The sequence below is a fragment of the Vollenhovia emeryi genome, unplaced genomic scaffold (genome assembly GCF_000949405.1).
Source record: "Vollenhovia emeryi isolate VEMERY1.0 unplaced genomic scaffold, V.emery_V1.0 DF939420.1, whole genome shotgun sequence".
NCBI classification, from domain to species: Eukaryota; Metazoa; Arthropoda; class Insecta; order Hymenoptera; family Formicidae; genus Vollenhovia; species Vollenhovia emeryi.
Window position 1 is genome coordinate 50262 of NW_011966946.1, and position 19391 is coordinate 69652.

The 19391-nt window shown below is 30.6% G+C and overlaps 1 protein-coding gene and 1 non-coding gene across 5 annotated transcripts in view; both read left to right on the forward strand.

Moving 5' to 3' along the window:
• LOC105557777 (tubulin polyglutamylase TTLL5) overlaps window positions 1-18930 on the forward strand; it is a 67787-nt gene extending 48857 nt beyond the window's left edge. For all 4 annotated transcript variants that reach the window (XM_012005109.1, XM_012005110.1, XM_012005112.1 and 1 more), the window contains exons 5-16: window positions 2948-3054; window positions 4210-4423; window positions 5107-5363; window positions 6457-6656; window positions 6939-7162; window positions 7490-7694; window positions 7799-7964; window positions 8783-8923; window positions 12959-13109; window positions 14615-14781; window positions 14961-15158; window positions 18492-18930. In XM_012005109.1, coding sequence (XP_011860499.1) covers window positions 2948-3054; window positions 4210-4423; window positions 5107-5363; window positions 6457-6656; window positions 6939-7162; window positions 7490-7694; window positions 7799-7964; window positions 8783-8923; window positions 12959-13109; window positions 14615-14781; window positions 14961-15158; window positions 18492-18531 — 2070 coding nt within the window. In that variant the 3' untranslated portion in view covers window positions 18532-18930. The remainder of the gene's footprint in view (window positions 1-2947; window positions 3055-4209; window positions 4424-5106; window positions 5364-6456; window positions 6657-6938; window positions 7163-7489; window positions 7695-7798; window positions 7965-8782; window positions 8924-12958; window positions 13110-14614; window positions 14782-14960; window positions 15159-18491) is intronic.
• Window positions 11327-11400, forward strand: Trnap-cgg. Its single transcript has one exon. It is a non-coding gene; the product is annotated as a tRNA-Pro (tRNA).
• Window positions 18931-19391: the final 461 nt, after the last annotated feature.

The following is a 19391-nucleotide window of genomic DNA, read 5'->3' on the forward strand; positions in this document are numbered from 1 at the left end:
CCTCTCTCTCTCTCTCTCTCACCTTCTCCCAGCACCACTTTGCTAGATCTCCTCCTCTTTCCTCCCCTAACCTCTTTTCATATCCCCATGCTCTCATTCCCGTCCTTCCTCTCATTTTTTCTCTTATAAGTTCTTCTCTTATCATGTATCCTGGTGTGTTCCATCCCACACCCATCATCCATCTTAAAAGTATTTGTCGTGCATCCTCTCTACCTCTTCTCTCTCCTTCCATCCCCATATTTCCACCCCATAGCCTATCACCGTCCATACTAGTCTGTCAAAAAGCCATAACCTTCTCGCCCAATCCCCTCCAAATCTTCTTTTTCCTATCCCCCATACTTCCCTCATCACCACAGCCCCTTTTTTCATCCTCTCTCTTATGTGCTCCTTACTTCTTCCATTTGCCGTTACTACGTAACCCAAGTACGTGAATTTTCTTACCTCCTCTAATTCCCTTCCCTTCCACATCCATCTAACTTTCTTCCACCTTCCCCTTCTTTTCCTGCATCTCATCACCTTCGTCTTTCCTATATTCACTTCTAACCCTTTTTCCTCCATGTACTTCTCTAACCCTTTTATCATCCCTTTCATCCCTCCTTCATTCTCCGCTAACACTGCTATGTCGTCCGCATACGCCATCGACCAAATGTTATATATAACATTTCTCCTTGTATTGTTTTAATTTCGTTCACCTAAGATCATGTGACGGCTCACATTGCCCATATTACCTTCTATTATTTTAACTATCATAACTCTTATAGAAGATTACAATTGATTATTTATACAGAAAATACATATTAATGTGTATTACTGTAAGTAAATGTTATAAACTGTAAAGTGTAAATAAATACCTGATTACTTTTCGGTAAAACACATTTGTATTTAAAAAATTATAATCTACTGATCGGATTTGAAAAATCAAGTTTTAAAAACTTTTTATCTCTGTATAAAAATCTTGTAATGCTGTCAACAGAATTACAGATTCGTATAAAGAAGATTAATTATCCTAGAACTTTGATTAATTCGATTTTACGTTCATGGCTTTAACAGTAATTTTATGTACGTGATTTCGTAGACAATTGAAAAGACAAAGTGTAATATAATTTTCTTAGATATTTTTATAAGACGACCAAGAAACATAATGACCAAGGACGCAATATGTGTGAGCGCGCACGTGTTGTGTATGTGAAATAAGATCTACTATAATACCTTCAATTCCAAAAATGTGTAACGAAAAGCGAAAGGTTGTGGCAATCGTTAATGCAACCAAGTGGCAAGTTTCGAGCAATTGTGATTATCTCTTTCTGTATTATTTCGTTCTACATACAATAGCTAATATCAATCGGTTTTTAATCGCTTTCTTCCGGTTGACATTCCTTAAAAACTTTTACTATAACTTCTCTAACTTTTAAAATATCAAAACTTGGTGGTTTTATATAAAAAGGGAATTTTTAAAGATAGAAAATAGTTACATTTCTGTATAAACTGTACCTACCAGGATGATTGTGTAACTTATAGCGCGAAGACTAGTTTTCTTGAAGTAACTTCTTGATATTCAGTTTTTTTAAATAAGTAAATAAGTTTCAAGAAGTTTGAAATTTGAAGAAATATGAATAAATTGCAAATAAAATCATAAATGCAATACAGTAGAACCTCGGTTATACGGCCTTCGATCAACCGAGGCTCCGCGTTATCCGAGCCACCGGACTTATCCGAGCACTCCGCGTTAATCGAGGTGTGCGCTCGGATAATACAGAAAAACTCGGATAAAACGGATGACGCCGCTATGCTGTATGCGCGGAGTAGTTTGCGATTGCAACATACTTTTTGCTTAAACAAGCATAAATTTTAATCTACGTTCGTTAAATTTTTACTTTTTTATGTTCATGGGGTTAAATTCCATTGTAGCATTTTAAATAAATAAAAATAATAAAAGTATTCGAATTTTGTGTTTCTTCCGCGTTATTCGAGTTTTCGCTTGTCCGAGGTACCCCCTCCCCACATTACCTCGGAGATAAAAGAGGTTTTACTGTAATTAAACATACATAAAATATGGTTGTACGTAGAATGTAGTATAATTTCTCTCTTTCATTATAATTTTACTTGTATAAAAACAATGCAAACGTTTTATCTAATTACTCTTTACTTGTTTTTCTTGTTTTTTTTTATACAAACAGAAATTATACAAGAGAAAAACACAAGAACATATTTTAAATCTAATTATAAATATATATTTAGTATATGTATGTATATACTAAATATATATTTATATACTGTATATATTTATATACTGTAAATATATGTATATACTGTATATGAAAAGTTTTTTATCGGAATGATAAAATTCTCTTAATTTTCTTCTGTTATACTCTAATATTACTTTGACATCTTTTATGTTATCTTGAGAAGTAAAATGCAAAAACGTTTACTAGTTAGAAAACTTTTTACAAAACATTTCTTAAAAATTGGATACATTTTATTAATCAGTAATCGATCTGCGTGCAGAAAAATACACATATTGTCCTATCGAAAGGTCAGTGAAGGTGTCGATAGCTGACACAACTTGAATATTAAACGCACGTATTACATTTTCGTGCTTTGTCGCTGATATGAACAAGCAAGATGTTATTCGTTTGTCTGAAGGCAACAATCGCTCGGAATAAGAATGAGGATAATAGGAATTACAAATGAAACGAATGCCGAGATGATTCTAGATAATACATTTATCTGATATTTGTTTAAAAACACCATTTCCTTAAAACATTTTACAGAATTGAGCATGAGAATAAAATGTATATGTATAATTTTAATAAAGAAAATATTATAAAACGGAGCAATTAATTTTGATTGCTTTTTCTTCTGATATAAATTGTCAATATTAAGAAATAGGAGAAATTTTTCTTCGTTTTATTTTTGCAAATAAAAATACCTCTCTCTTTGTTTTCAGGTACCTATGAGTGAGACAGATTTTAACATACTGTGGATGGGAAGTCATCCAAAACCAGATATTTTGCGGAATTTGATGCCTTATCAAAAAATAAACCATTTTCCTAGGTAAAGATTACATCATCGAGACAGTTTCTGTAATTCAAGATAATACTTTTACTATAAAAAATCAATGGCAATGAAACACAAATTAAAGGCCTCAGTTCAAGATGGATATAGTCGACTTACATTTCAATACTCTTTTTGTTGTAAAACTTAAGCAAATTTACAATTTTATTAGCTTTATAGGTAATAAAAAGCACATTCAAAAAGTATGTTTTTTTAGAAAAACTTAAAAATTAAGAAATATCAAAAAAGAAACAGAGGGATAAGAAATCTCTTATGATACATCCTTGTAAAAGGCGCCAATTCCACGTCAGAACTGCTGCTTTGGATTTGACTGAAGACGCCTGTAAAAATGTTGATACAAACACCAATTACAAATCTAATCTGGATATTTAGATAACATTTATATTGCAATTGGTTTTTTCTATTAAAGCTTTACTTTGAAATGACATAATTAATGATATGTTTCCATTTTTCCCCAAAACTATTGTTGTCATGTAATAGGGGTAAACTAATGCTGTTATACAATAAATATTATTAAACAAAATATTTTTTATACTTTGCGATAATGTTAAAATGAATATGTATATTACGCTGAATATTTTTATGTACGAGTATATCAAATTTTATCAACTCCTTATTTTAATTATATTTGACTGGTACTGTTAAAAAGTAATTTTTCCCCAAGTGGAGTTTCTTATTACATCCTTCCTGAATTGAGGCTATCAATTTTTTTAACCGATTCGAAAATATTTATTTAAATCTTTGTAGAACGCAATAAAAACTCTAAACAGATATCCAGATGGAACAGAGAATACAAAAAGTATTTTTTTTAAATTCTCGAATTTTGAAATAAATTCTTTTTCCATCTTATGTCTGTTCTAGAAATAATCTTAAAAGTTTAAAAAGATTTCACTTTTATGTCAGCATTTCTGAGCTCGTTTTTGGATATATAATAAAAGGAATTCTTTCTATACTTTATATGTATACATATAAGAATTTGCACCGAAAAGGAATTTTCAAATTCATTGTGAATAGATTACTCGAAAGAATCATAAAGAATTTGAAAAAGTAAATCCTTTTTGAGCTCAACAATCATCTATGCTACTTGAGATCTTGATTTGATATTTCTTAAAAATCTTATTTCTTACAAAATAGGTCTTACGAAATTACCCGTAAGGATCGCCTCTACAAAAATATCGAAGCTATGCAGAGGAGTAAAGGCCTTCGAAATCTTGATTTTATACCTCAAACATTTCTACTGCCTACTGAAGCCAGAGAATTGATTTCGGCGCATTTCAGATATAGAGGCCCATGGATCGTCAAGCCTAAGGCCAGTTCGCGAGGCCGTGGCATTTACATTGTCAATAATGTAAGGACACGCTTTAATATTTTATAAAGTCTTTACTCCTTTTTAAGATGTGACACATCAGGAAATTATTTAAATTGCTGTTAAGTAAAAGCCTTAACTAAAAGTAATCTTTTATAGATATTTGCAAAGTTTATTAATAGAGGTTGCTTGTAATTTATCTCTAGAAATACCGATGCAAGAATTTTATCAATTTTATAAAACACAGATTTAAATACAAAAGACAAGTTTATTTAATAAATTATTAATTATTATATAGGGGATGATTTACGAAGTTTTACCTCCACTTAAGAAGAGTATTCCTGAGCTTCTAAGCAAAAAGCATTCATATACAAATGGAATGTGATTTATAAAGAGTTACACTAATTTAAAAATTGGAGAAAAAAATAATTTTTTAATAAGTTTAGTAGAATTTCGATTTTAATTACGAATGTTGCGTGTTCAATGTGTTTAATATTTAAATCGAGCAATTTGCTGCTGTAATGACATAATTTCTTGAGGGTTTCAATTAGTCAATATAAATAAATGTAATCATAAAAAAATATTGTTTACCTTAATGCTTGGGATACATTGAACTATATATACACAATTTACTTGATTATTAATTCAGTTTTTAAATCGATAACTTTACGAAGCATGTAACACTACTTACAATCTGTATTTAATTTTTTACTATATTGTTGTAGCCTGAGAAGATCCTGACAGATGAATCAGTTATTGTGGCGCAATACATAAATAATCCGCTTTTAGTCGATGGACATAAATGTGATTTGCGTCTCTATGTAGCTGTAACAAATTACGATCCTCTGCTAATTTATTTATATGAGGAAGGTTTAGTGAGGTTTGCAGCTGTTAAGTATGATAGTGGAAGTCAATATATTTGGAATCCTTGCATGCATCTTTGCAACTATAGTATAAACAAGTTCCACGTGGATTACGTAAAGTAAGTTATAACGAAAACAGTAATACGTAATTAAGATGAAACTATTTATCATGTACATACATAAGTAAACATATTTTATATATACAATATGTTTCAGACCACCCGTCCATCCCTTTTAGTTAGAAAAATACGTATTTTTGAAAAATGTGTTTCACAAAAGTTATAGGGCTTTTTAAGTGACAATATTAGTAGACAATATTATAACTTACGTGGCAATATTAGTATAATCTTGAATAAGTTTTATCTATATAAGATCTCGTAAAGATTACTTAGAAACTTTTTATCACATATTCTTATAAAATTGATGCTGTTATCTGGCCATTAGGAAATTGCTGGCATACATATACCGATCATTGTCTGCATGTTACTTCAAATATTGGTACATCGAAACCGTTGAAAATGAATATGTGAAAAGTTACAAGCATTATAAGCAAACCTAAGTTTACCCAATTTTGCCTAGACACATTTACAATTAGCTATAACGCTGTTTAAGATCATGCTACTATTGCTGTGTAATACATTACTTAAAACCCTACAACTTTTGTATAAAACATATTTTTGGAAAATGTTTATTTTCCAAAATAAAAGGAGTGAACGAGTGTGTGCGTGTGCGTGCGTGCGTGTGTGTGTAGAGCAACAATTTAACTAATCAAATGTACTAAAGTTTCGCAAAAGCTTTTCAGTAAAACTTGCTAAGACATTGGTACACTCTTTTGCTCGTTTTTGTCTGATCAAAAAGTTTCAAACAATTATTTCTTTCATTTTCGGTCGGATTAGATCTTTCTAGTCTAATAATTTTTTTAAATAAATTTATATATTACTTTTTCCACTTAGCAAACTACACACTGGTTATTTGTCTGTCTCTTTCTATAGATATAAATTACTACAAAAAATAAGATAACAATTCTTTCTATTTACTTATGAAATATTTTTTTATTATAATGCAAAGAATGGAAAAGCAAAGATATAATAAAAGAGAGAGAATAAAATAAGAGAAAGTGAGAAAATTAGGAAAATTTAGAAATGTATGCACATAATTGAGTAAAATGTTGTCCTAAAGACACTGTACGTAAAAATATTTTATATGATATAGGAGTGAAGATCCTGATGCTGAGGATGTAGGACACAAATGGACATTGTCGGCATTACTCAGACACTTACGCTCGATAGGTCAAGATACAGAATCCCTTATGCAGCAAATAGAAGATATTATTATAAAGACAATTCTTGCCACTGCATCTGGAATTGTCAGCGGTTTAAAGCAGTTCGTAAAACATCCTGAGACGTGTTTCGGTAATAATTTAGCTCGAATAGCATCTTCAATGTTTTAACGCAGCACATAAATACATATAATATAAAACGTGATTTATATGCACAAATACGGTCAAAAGGAAATTATTCTTAATGTATCTTAATACATAATATCACTGAAAAAGAGATTCTTTTGTGAGAAGCATTTGATTATAAATCTTGATTATAATTATAAATCTGATATTATAAGAGGTAGAAATATAATGTTTTATATTATACATCAGTATGTTACACATATATTACACATATGCGTTTTTATTCTAGAGCTATTTGGCTTTGATATATTGATTGATGATACGTTGAAGCCGTGGCTGTTGGAAGTAAATTTAACCCCCTCATTGGGATGTGATTCACTACTAGATGTTAAACTCAAGTCAGCTTTAATAGCGGACTTACTTACTCTCGTCGGTATAGTTGCTGTCGATCCAATCCTGCGCTCTCAAAATTTAAACCGTGCTGCCGTAAATTCCAATAAAAAGATAACTAGTGTAAGCTACCTCGCTTAATTTTTCCCTTAAATTATTCATATTTTTTAACTTGTATTTGTATAGAATATAGTCATGAAATATTAAATTCTTTATTAAGTTAGGATTATATTTATTATTCCAATTATAAATATGGTAAAAAATTAACGAATTTCTATTCCTAATAGATAAAAATATTAAGTAAATAACATCATTATTTCATCATTAAAGAGTTGACATTTTTTTGTCTTGTAAAATATGAAAACTGTAAAGTTGTAAACTACCAAATACATTAAATATAAAGAAATTACAGTTAACAGATTGTGGGCAGATAGTTGTTTTTTGTTTTAGTACAGAAGAGTGCAGTCCGCTGAAACATTATCTCAAGGAAAGAAGAATATTAATAGAAATAATAAAAACAAAGCAACTCTGAGCACTTTAAGCTCAGAGCAACAACGAATAGTAGCGTCTGCGAAAGCGCAATTTGAGAGAAGAGGCGGATTTGTTAGAATATTTCCAAGTCCAAAATCTTGGGAGCTCTATTCGCAATACTTGGGTAAATATAATTTTCTCTTTTCGAAGTAAGTGAATTGCAAGAAACCATTTTCTAAAACCAACTGCAATATTCCTAACAGTTGACTTATCCATTTTATGTCTTAGATTCAATTACAGGTGTACCAATGATATCAGATCCACTTGGTCCAAGGAGATTACCGCAACATACTAATACTAATCATAATCTGATGTTGCATGAACAATTGTTTCCTGCAGCCAATCGCGTTACCGGCTACATTATTCCAGAAGTAACATTAGACAGATTATCTAGGTACGTTGCATTATACATTTTTATTTCACGTGACTATAATTATAGTTTCTACCACATTATTATTCATCAGAATTTTGCGCATTACTCATTGTATAAGCAGACAAATTGGTAAACTTTCAACAATATATTACACTCATCTACGATGACTTTGATCGTATGTTATTAAAATTATGATCTCGAATAATATCAAAGTCGTCATAGATGGATACATTGTATTGAGTATTTTTTCAAACTTTTACAAGTAAGATTATACAAAACCCATTATAAAAAAGTTTACATATCATATAGTGAATATACAAACAATGGAAACAAAATAAAAAGTAGATATGGATATTATAAAAATAGATTATGATGCATTTTGCTATAGTTATATAATATACAGGGTTGGAAAGTAACTTTATAAAAGTACCTAGTTACAAGTACAGTTACAAGTTACTTAAAAAGTAATGAATCGTTACTGTGCCGTTACTTTTTGCAATGAAAATAAAAATATCATATCTTCGCGCAAATGCAAGGCCTAAGGCAATCTGGAAAGATTTAAAATATAGTAACGATTATAAATAAAGTAACGATTAATGTAACGAATTAAGTCAGTTACTGGTTATCGAAAAATGTATCTAATTGTGAGTTAAGTTATAGTTACAGATGGAGAGAAAGTAACAAAGTTAAATTAGAATACCAAAAAAAAGTAACTAACTGTAACTTTGTTACAAGTAATGAGTTATTTCCCAACCCTGTATGTATGTATATGTATATGTGTGTACGAGTATGTATAGCTATAATCTCATAAAAGTTATTAATTGAACATTTTATTGTAGATATGAAAGATATGAAAGAGCATTGGTAAAGGGCTACAAACAAAGCTTGGACAGAGGAAATAATAAAGAGAATGTAGATATAGATATGTACAAATATAAAAGCCAAGTAATACAATTGATGCAGGAAGGCAATAAACTTAGGTTTGTTATAAAGATTCATATGAGGAATTTAAGTTAATTATTTAAGTATTATGAGTATCACCAGACTACAACAATAAGAGGATTATATCGACGATAACTGGCACAGTATATTTTCAATTAATACACGACGTTTCGACCAGTAATACTGGTCCTTCTCAAGTATCACCCATTAGATGTGACAGCAAGAAATCTAGAAAAAGTTACATTGTGTGAGCGAAAATACAAAAGGTGAATTTTTAAAATATAAGTACGCAACAATGTCGTTAAAACTTACAGGTGATGTATCAAAGAATACGATTGTATAGAAGTGCATAGTCAAGAAATGGAATCACTCCGCACAGTAAGGAATATCACGTAAAAAACTTACCTTTTTAAAAAAAAAGGTAAAGAGCACCAAGTATAAGCTCCAATTCAACCGAATATATTTTGTTACTCTATCTTTTTTGCAAAAGTATATTCTCTACAAAAATATCTTCTCTACAAAACTATCTTCTCTACAAAAGTAATGATATCAACAAATTGCGCCAAATATAACAACGGATATTTATACAAACTAGTAGCTTTAGTATTAGTTTTTGATTAAAAAATGTTATATTTCTTAAAAAATCAAACTAAAGATTTTATTGGAAAAAATAATGGAGTTAATAATAAAACACCGATGAAAAAAATAGCAACTGTTTAGAAATTTAGAAACTCGGTGTCTATTCAGGCGAATTAAGGCCTGTGTCCATGATGCTAGTACTTGGTCCAAGTTCTAGTTTTGAGAATTGCGTAGCCAATCAACTTGCAGCTTTTGTGGAACAGCTACATTGATTGGCTACATATTTCGCGGAATTAGAACTTGGACCAAGTACTAGCGTCATGGACACAGGCCTTAATTCGCCTGAATAGATAGAGTTTCTAAATTTCTAAACAGTTGCTATTCTTTTCATCGGTGTTTTATTATTAACTCCATTATTTTTTCCAATAAAATCTTTAGTTTGATTTTTTAAGAAATATAACATTTTTTAATCAAAAACTAATACTAAAGCTACTAGTTTGTATAAATATCCGTTGTTATATTTGGCGCAATTTGTTGATATCATTACTTTTGTAGAGAAGATAGTTTTGTAGAGAAGATATTTTTGTAGAGAATATACTTTTGCAAAAAAGATAGAGCAACAAAATATATTCGGTTGAATTGGAGCTTATACTTGGTGCTTTTTTTACCTTTTTTTTAAAAGGTAAGGTTTTTACGTGATATCACCTTTTGTAGTGTGTAATATCTCATACTGTACTCTTTACTTGGCACAAATATAATTTAACAAGGTTTTCTGAATATTGAATTGTAACGTTTACAAGACATTACAATTCAGCGGCCATTAGACATTTTTGCAATATCTTGTCAACGTTGAATTTACATTTCGTAACATTGATGTAATATTGCAATGCTGTAATGGAATGTTTCTGAGACGTTGATTCAACATTTGTGTGTTGTATGGGAATGCGAGTGCAATTACACAACTCTAAAAAAAAAATTGTCTTTGTCCTAAAATTTATTTTATGAATTTTCTATTCATTATGTTTTAAAATAAAGGAAAAATACCCATATTCCTTAAAAAGTTTGCTTTTGTGGTAGTTATGATAATAAATCCTTTTTCTTGAGTTATCATATTAAAAAAGAGTATTCAATAGTTCTGATGTTTTTAAAAATACCGCGAAAAAATAAAGATGGCGTAACTGTCACACATCTACAGATGTCACTTAAGTGATAAACAACAATTAACTGTTTTGTAGAAAAAGTAATAGGGTTCACTTTTAAACTTTTTTCTACTATTTTGTAATTTTTGTAATTTGATATGATATTAAAAGTTGATAAAAATTTATATATAAGTATATTTGTTTCGATTTATTTATAAATAAAAATTTAAACTATGGATTTTCTAAAATATTGATCAACCGTTCTCCTGGATACAAAAGCAAACTTTTTCAGGCCATATATTTTTTTTTGTCTAACTTATCGATAAATCTATCGAAATTTCATACTCTCTTATCAAAGTCAAAATTCGTGTTGACCTGTGTTATCGTTAAGCTATTTTTGTCGAGTATATGTAAAAAATATATGAACTCTTCGTCTCGACGACGAGTGGGGCGTCTTCTTTCCGTCTCCTCGTCGCGATTTCTCAATAGGAGGCAAGGGAGAGATCTCAGCGGAACGTTCAAGTTCCGACGGTTTACGCAAACGATTTTTGTAACAATCTTTTCTTCTTGTTTTTTTTCCCTATCATCGCTTGAGTACTCTCCGCGAGTACGCTTTCCGCACCAGCGATCGAGTTCAGATCTACCTCAGTCTGTTTAATTTTTTTGTTGCTAAAGTTCTAAACAGTAAGTAATATACATGCTATTGCGAATAATATTATCACAGCCCCAGTGGTCGAGCTGGCTAAGACGCCCGTCACGGATTTGAGAGGTCCCAGGTTCGAATCCTGGCTGGGGTAATAGTTTTCGCAATAAGAATCTTAATTCAATAGGGGAAAGGGTAAATTTATAATGCTAAGTATAGCATTAAAATTAAATTAAAATAATTTGAAAAAATCGCTCTGCGATTTTTAGAACACGTCCGACGTCGAAATGATGTCGAATCGACGTCAATTCGACGGTGTCGATGTCGATTCGACGTCGTTTCGACGTCGATCGACGAATCATTTCTCACTGGGGTGAATTCACTGACGATAATGATCCCACCTAGGCGAAATCTGTGTTATATGTCCGATAGTAACGGCGCGCAGTACAGGGTGGGATAATACGGTATATGATTCACATAGCAATATAATGGCCACCACCTTGTCAGGTCCTAAAAATATGGCGTTTAAGTTTCAATTTGATTTATATCAAAGGACCAAGAAAATATTATTTGTAACTTATTCAAGGTCCTAATACATGCACATAGTCCTGGAAATACCATCTGTTAGGAAACAGCGAGAACTTTTTCAACGTCCTAATACTTTGCGCGAGACGCTACGTGAGATACGCGACAGCAACGCCAATGCCACGTTGCGGCAGAAAAGTGAAAAGGACGCTGGTCTAGTCGACGACGAGGACGAAGACGAGGACGACGACGACGACGACGACGACGACGACGACGACAAAGATGTTTCTTAATCCAAAATTTCACAAAACTGACTTTGCATTGCAATACCTCCACTCCTGGGGCACATAGGAGAAAAGTAAAAACACTTTTATTATGCAAATCGTACCCAAGCTATCGATTAAGCGCAGTCTCAAGTTCGTCGGATCAGCCGTTGTTGAGATCCGAAAATCTGAGGGCCTGTCAACTTGTGTACTCGCGTAAACTTACACGGTTGGTCTCGCACGCGTGTACTAGCTACGCTTACACATGGCGCGAGACACTACCGTGTCTTGTGATAGAGTTAAAAAATTAAAAACAATTGAACTACTTGTCAAAGTGTCAAGCGTTGTCAGCGTTTGAAAGGACACTGAAAACGTTACAATGTAAAACAGTCTGCGTTCGTCCGACAGGTCACAAAGTAAGAGACACGGAGAGGACAAATAAATAACTAATTATATAAACAATTAAATAAATTAAGTGGTGCGTACAATCTTGTCATATATAGAGCTAAGGTTGTCGGTATCTTGTTGTAAGTTGATCGTATGTTCAAGAGACTTCTTAATGTAGAACATTTCAGCAATTTCTCGTTTTTTTAAGTGTGGCTCCATGTGTACAATTACCGGATTATCCCAATCAAATTCGTGTAACCATATGTCTTTTAGTTTGGCCAATGTATATCGCATCACAATTGTAGATTACTTGCTGTCACATCTAATGGGTGATACTTGAGAAGGACCAGTATTACTGGTCGAAACGTCGTGTATTAACTGAAAATATACTGTGCCAGTTATCGTTGATATAATCCTCTTATTGTTGTGTTTTACTCACTGGCGATTCACCTCTGACTATTATCACCAGATTAATTTGTTTTGTTTATTCTTCTCTTTTTTTCCACCACGTATCAAATCATATTAACGATATTCCAGTTCTGGTGAAGCGAGGAGAGCCTTTGGCTTATATCTAGGTTATATATTACGAAAAATATCGCAGCCTAATGCAGATCCGGGATGTTATGATCTCGTTATGAAGTTTCTCCAACATTCATCCTGCAGTTTAAGAACACCGTTTTTATTTACGGTATGCATAAATGACAACTGTTTATACCTTGTTACATAGAATAAAATTATCTTTCAAAAAATTACTTAAAATATTTCAACAGTGGCAAGTCTAAATTAAAGTAATTTGCTTAAAAAGTATCAGAAAAACAAAACAAATTTTTGAATTTTCTTCTCATAAGTAAAAAGTCCAAAAATTTATAATTTTGTATATGTAGTAATTGTTATTATTCTATTATAATTTCTACCGTGTTTTATATAAATATAATATTTCTTAAAATGTGAGATACACTGTACAGTCATTCCAAAATGCTTGTCCTCAATGATTGCTATGATTAAACCGGTTCTAATCAAATGGCACATCAAATTAAAATTTACTTTAGTTACTAAACTTGTTTCTATAGCTTATACAGAGTGTCCTAAAACCACCTAATATCATTTTAATCACAGATTCTTTAGAAAATTTTAAGACAAGAATTCTAATACAAAAATGTCGAAGTTCCTATGAATGTCATCCTTCTTATTTAATTCAAGTAGAAATTTGCAACGTGTTGTAACTTCAAAGTGTTGCAGCTGCCAAAGTGGCCGATCAATATCAGTTACCATGAAGGTTGTTACTGTGCTAAAAAGGGCGACATTCATATGAACACTCATCACTTGTCATGTCGCCGTGCCTGAGCGCGCGAAATCTCAGACCTATCATTTGTAAGATATAATCGCTTATTATTTAAAAACTATTATAGCCTCGACAGTTTTGTATTAGAATTTTTGTCTTGAAATTTTCTAAAGAATCTGTTAGTAAAAGGATATCAGGTGGTTTTAGTACACCCTGTATATCTTATTCATAGATAATTAAACAAAAAGAAATAGTAGCATAATAAAAAAATGGACTTTTTACGAACATTTTTACTTTAAATGGTTGTAGGAAATAGAAATACTAATAATATTTTTATAATTTTGGTAGAGACTATAAATAAATATATTAAGTATGTAAACAAAAATTTGAAATTACTCAAATCATTAATTTTGAAGATATAACTGGCAACCGGTAGAAATTATGATAGAATAATAACAATTACTACATATACAAAATTATAAATTTTTGGACTTTTTACTTATGAGAAGAAAATCCAAAAATTTGTTTTGTTTTTCTGGTACTATTTAAGCAATTCAAGAACAAACATTTCAGAACAGTTATATAATGCCCTTACATTTTAATTAATTATTTTTTAAAGAAATATGGTAGAGGAGAAATAATAAAGTAGTAACTAATAAAATTGCACAAGTTTCTACGTTGTTTTGTTTATAAGAAAAGCAATTCCAAATATCACATATTCAGATATTTTATAATAAACAAGTACTTCCTTAAATTAATTTGTACATAAATTGATTCTGTTATTATGAAAATGTTTTGCCACGTCTAGGAGTATGTAATATTTTTATATTAAAAATAAAGAAATTATTAATTAGATTATTATTAATTAGAATTTTATTAATTTATTTATTTGAATTAATTTTTTGCTGTAGTTACCATGCAGTAAGTTAAGTGACAAGGATCGAGCTGCCATTACTGCAAAGCAACTTTCCGACTTCTTGCATCTGTATAACAGAGAAACGGAGCTTTACGAAGACACCGTAGATCGGCCTCGCACTGTCCCTAATAAACTTTTCCAAAAGTTTTTAGCTGCCGCAAGGTATACATAATGTATTATACATTATGTAATTTATAAAACATAGTCCTAATTGTGGAATTACTCGAAAGGAAAACCGCTACTTTTTGGTTGATTAAAGTACAGAGTAGTATTATTTATATTTTAGGACATGGAATAGAGATGCACAAAACTTATGATGTGATATTTTGATTACATTACAGCGAACAAGACCTCGATGATGTGCTAATTCTGCAAACACGTCTTTACAAGTGTGCTCACAGTTTCTTAGGAAGAAGTGGTTTTGCTGGCAATCTGCGCGGCGCTAATCTTCTTGGATCTTTACCGCATATTACATCGCGAGTATATTCCAATGCTGCCGCAACAGAACAGTGCAGATGTAGTAGTTATTCAATCAATAGGTAATTTTATCATTTCTAATTATTATATTTAAAAAATTTATTATATTTCACGAAGAAAACGAGAGAGGGGGGAGGGGAAAAATAAGGGGAGGAAAAAAGAAATTTACACAAGAAAACTACACAATATAATTATGATCCCTAGTCTATTAGAGTTATATCTGCTTTCTCTGAAAATTGTTGAATCAAGTATTACACGAGGCTATTTTAATACAAAGTGGCAACTACTTTTATGCCCTGATAGCGTAATGAATCTTTCTTACATATAGTATCAAACGCATAATTTCAAATAAAAATATTTTGGATACGCTTTAATATTTATGATAAGTTAATATTATACATTCGTATTGTAATAGTCTTTAAGATAGCAAGACGAATTCGAAATCAATTATATCATTATTCAAGCAATAACTATTAAGTGGTGTGACAAATCAATATGTGCACTAGAGATAAATTAAATATTAATCAATTATAATATATTACCAATGTGAAGGTACATTGTTTTGTTCGGGTCAATTTTGTAATGAAAAAGCTGTTCTGTTACTTGTTTGAGAAGAAATTGTTTATGTTAAGATTCTATCGTCAATTTTGTTCGTGGTTAAGAATAGATGGCTAATTATAGCTATAGAATACTTAAAATTTGGTGGTGAGATCTCTGAAAGAAGACATTACGTCCCTAATTTGCATTTATTGTCAGAGAATTATGTTAGAGTGAAAAGGCATATGAACTTTTTTGCACTATCTATTGATAGTTTATTGACTTTTCTTTCATACCACCGCACGTGTTCGATAGTGTAGACTGGTCAAATAGCCTAAATTCTCTCCTTTATCGCCTTTATAGCCTTCATTATTAAATGTAACTCAATGCATATCTTATATTTTCAACGAACCTTGCGATAGTTGATCAAGATTTATACCTATTAATCTGTGAATTAGAAGACAAATTATGAACAGAGTTTTTTTCTTCACTCTTATCATTGATTAATAAAACAGCCGGCCTGTTTTAATGCATCTTGGATGAAATAGCTTAGCATGACTTTACTAACTTCCCTTGTCCAAAAAATAATGGAACAAGCTGTTTACTCTCCATTTTTTTAATTTTAGCTAAAACAAACTTTGTTAGGATTTCGATAAAAAAGATAACCATGTCAGCCTATGTGTATCTTCGCAGGGAGAACACATGTACCTATTAATCAATTATATCTTCTATACAATAATATAATAATTTTCACCACATATATATTGCTACATCTAGTCAATAACAAGAATAAGATTTTACATATTGACATTATTGTATAAAGGAAACTCTAAAATTATTTGATATTTAATTTAGCTATATAAGCCAATAATATTGTACTTATAAATGACAAAGTATAATATATTTAACAGCTTCAAGCTGATTAAAATATTTAACATTAATTAAGATAAAGTACATTTAAAAAATCCGTAGTTATTGTAAAAAATTATTTATTTGGTCAGTATTTTTAACAAACATTTGATGGCAAGTAGTTAGATATATCACAAAACTTAATTGACAATGTATTTCTAACATTATTATTAAGACAATATTGAACAAGAAATATACTTACTTACATTATTTATTTAACAATTTAGCAAAAAGTTATCTGTTTATATTTAAAAAATACTGACCAAATACATAAATTTATATTTTTCATAATATGAATATAATTATTTGATTAAATCACATTTCCAAATAACAAATTTACGATTTGAGCATACTTGTAATTAATTTATACACGATATCGCAAAATGTCTTACATCTATAACTTGTAAATTTTTAATTAGTGAATGCAACGCAAATGCAAATTTTTAATTGCTATTATTTAGCTTCACATAATAAAATACTATGTCTTATAAGAATTTGTTTATATCGTTAAATTACATTTGTATTTTTTCAACCACATTTTTCATCACACATACTGTGATCAATATTTAAACGAATGTTGCATATCTTGGCAACAATTGTTTAAAAAGGAAATTTATATCAATAAACCAGCTCTTCTACCAATTGTATTTTTATCTATTGTTTCAGAATTGTAATAGAAATAAGATGATGAATTTTATAATACTCTGTATAAGGAACATTATTGCTATTACATTGTTGTAATGTTTCTAAGAAATATTGTTTTAAAAATATCATATGTAATAGGCAATTCGTCTTCACTTATTTTGCGATTGCAATCTTGACAACTTCAATATTTTCATAAGAAAAGAAGGAAATCCCGGGTTTGTGATGCATTAGCCTAATTTATATCGTGCACTTGATACGTGTATCAAATAGTAACAAATAGTAAATAACTAGTAAATGAATTTAGTGATTGGTTGATCAGTTCAAATACACTATTTGATAGGCGTATCAAGTGCACGATGTGAACAAGGCCATTGTGTATCAATATGTACTGTACAGCCTTACCTATTGCCTGGTCTTACAATTAGAATTACACGAGAGAAACATGCTCATTTTGCTGAAATAAATACAGCACGTTCAGAAAATATCTGAGAATGCAAACTAAGTGGAAGTAATAAATTAAACGAGAGGTTATCTTATTGTTAGAGATAAATGAAGGAAAATCAGCTTGTTTTTTTTTATGGAAAAGTGAATAAGGATAACCGGATCAGTATATATAATAATAAATACAGATGTTATCAAGATATCTTGATTGAAAAGAATAATAGAAAAAATATTCAGTTTTGTTAACATTTGCAACATGTTATATTATTGTATGAATATTCTATATATTAGCTTTTATATATTGGCCCGCTTATCCTTATATTTCTCTTAGAGACAAATTTTATGACGGATGAATGCCATGTCATTAGAAACAATATTCTCCATCCACAAGATTCCATCGATATTTATATTCACAATTATGCACGCGGATTACGCTTCCAAAAAGTATTTATATTTATACTGGATACATTAAACTGTTTAAATGTGTAATGTGTAATGAGAATTTAGAATTACTTTTTATTTTACACGTTAATCTCAACTGCACGTTATGTGCGCAGCTTTTCATCCCTGTGATATGCGACGCCGTTTGATGGGTTATTTTAAATAATTCTCTCTGTAAAAAATACATGTATTAAAATAAATTACCAGGAAATCAATTTTCTTGTTTCCAAAATTAAATAACAAATTTACATAATTAGAAAGTGCTTTAAATTATATCTCCCTTCTCTTAGGGAGAATTAGGGAAACTTATTTTTCTGTTTCTTTTTAATTCTCATTATCAGTGTAATAATCGTGTAATAATTGGTTATTCAACTGTATGTTGAGTAAATTTTATTTTCAAAGATAACTTTCTTTAATTCCAGATTACGTCTCAAGAGGATTAAAAGAAATAGATACAAATAAACTGGACAAGAACACCGAGCGTTCTTCTCTATATGTACGTCTCACTATATCTCTAATGTGGTTTTCTCGAATGTCTTATTGTTAGCTGAACAGAAACGGAGTAGAAAGATATAGCGAGGCCTATATGTAGGAATGCTCGGTCTAGTCTAATCATGACTCTAAATGTGAGTACAAATACAATGTGCATTATTAATGTACCTTGTCTATGTACACTGTTCGTGAGCTAGCAGTTGCACTGTAGCTCCTCACATTGTTTCTTTATTTTCTTTACACACTATAATTTTATGCAACAATTACGTCAGTTTGCAGACTAAATTTAAGACGTCCTAAACTTATTTTAAAACGACATTACACAAATTTGTGTTCTAAGCAGAAATCATATAAACAAATTGCTTAACTTATTGCGAGCAATTACGTTTTTACCTTTCTTCCTCATCGTCTCTTTAAATTTGCGCCAACGCGACATACGCGTAGGACTTTTTGGATCCGACGAAGGGCTAAAGGCTACCTGTTTAAGGGGATGCTGAAGTGATTCTGCACTTTTGCACCTTTCTAACCTAAAAACTGTCAGTTCACGGAAACATTTGTGTAATATACAAATTAAATGGCTTACGTGTGTGGCTAACGACCATTGATGTTTATTATTTATTATACGTTTTAAAAGAAATATTTTATCGTAAGGCTCTCTCTCAACAGTTTAAGATAAACGTTAAGTGATTCACATTACACAAACTTTCCCTAATATTTTTGTAGTTTTCTGCAAAACTATTGAAATATTTTCATGTACCTATAAGTACGTATATTTTTTGTAGATGTTTAAGGGGATGCTGGAGTGATTCTGCACTTTCGCACCTTTTGCA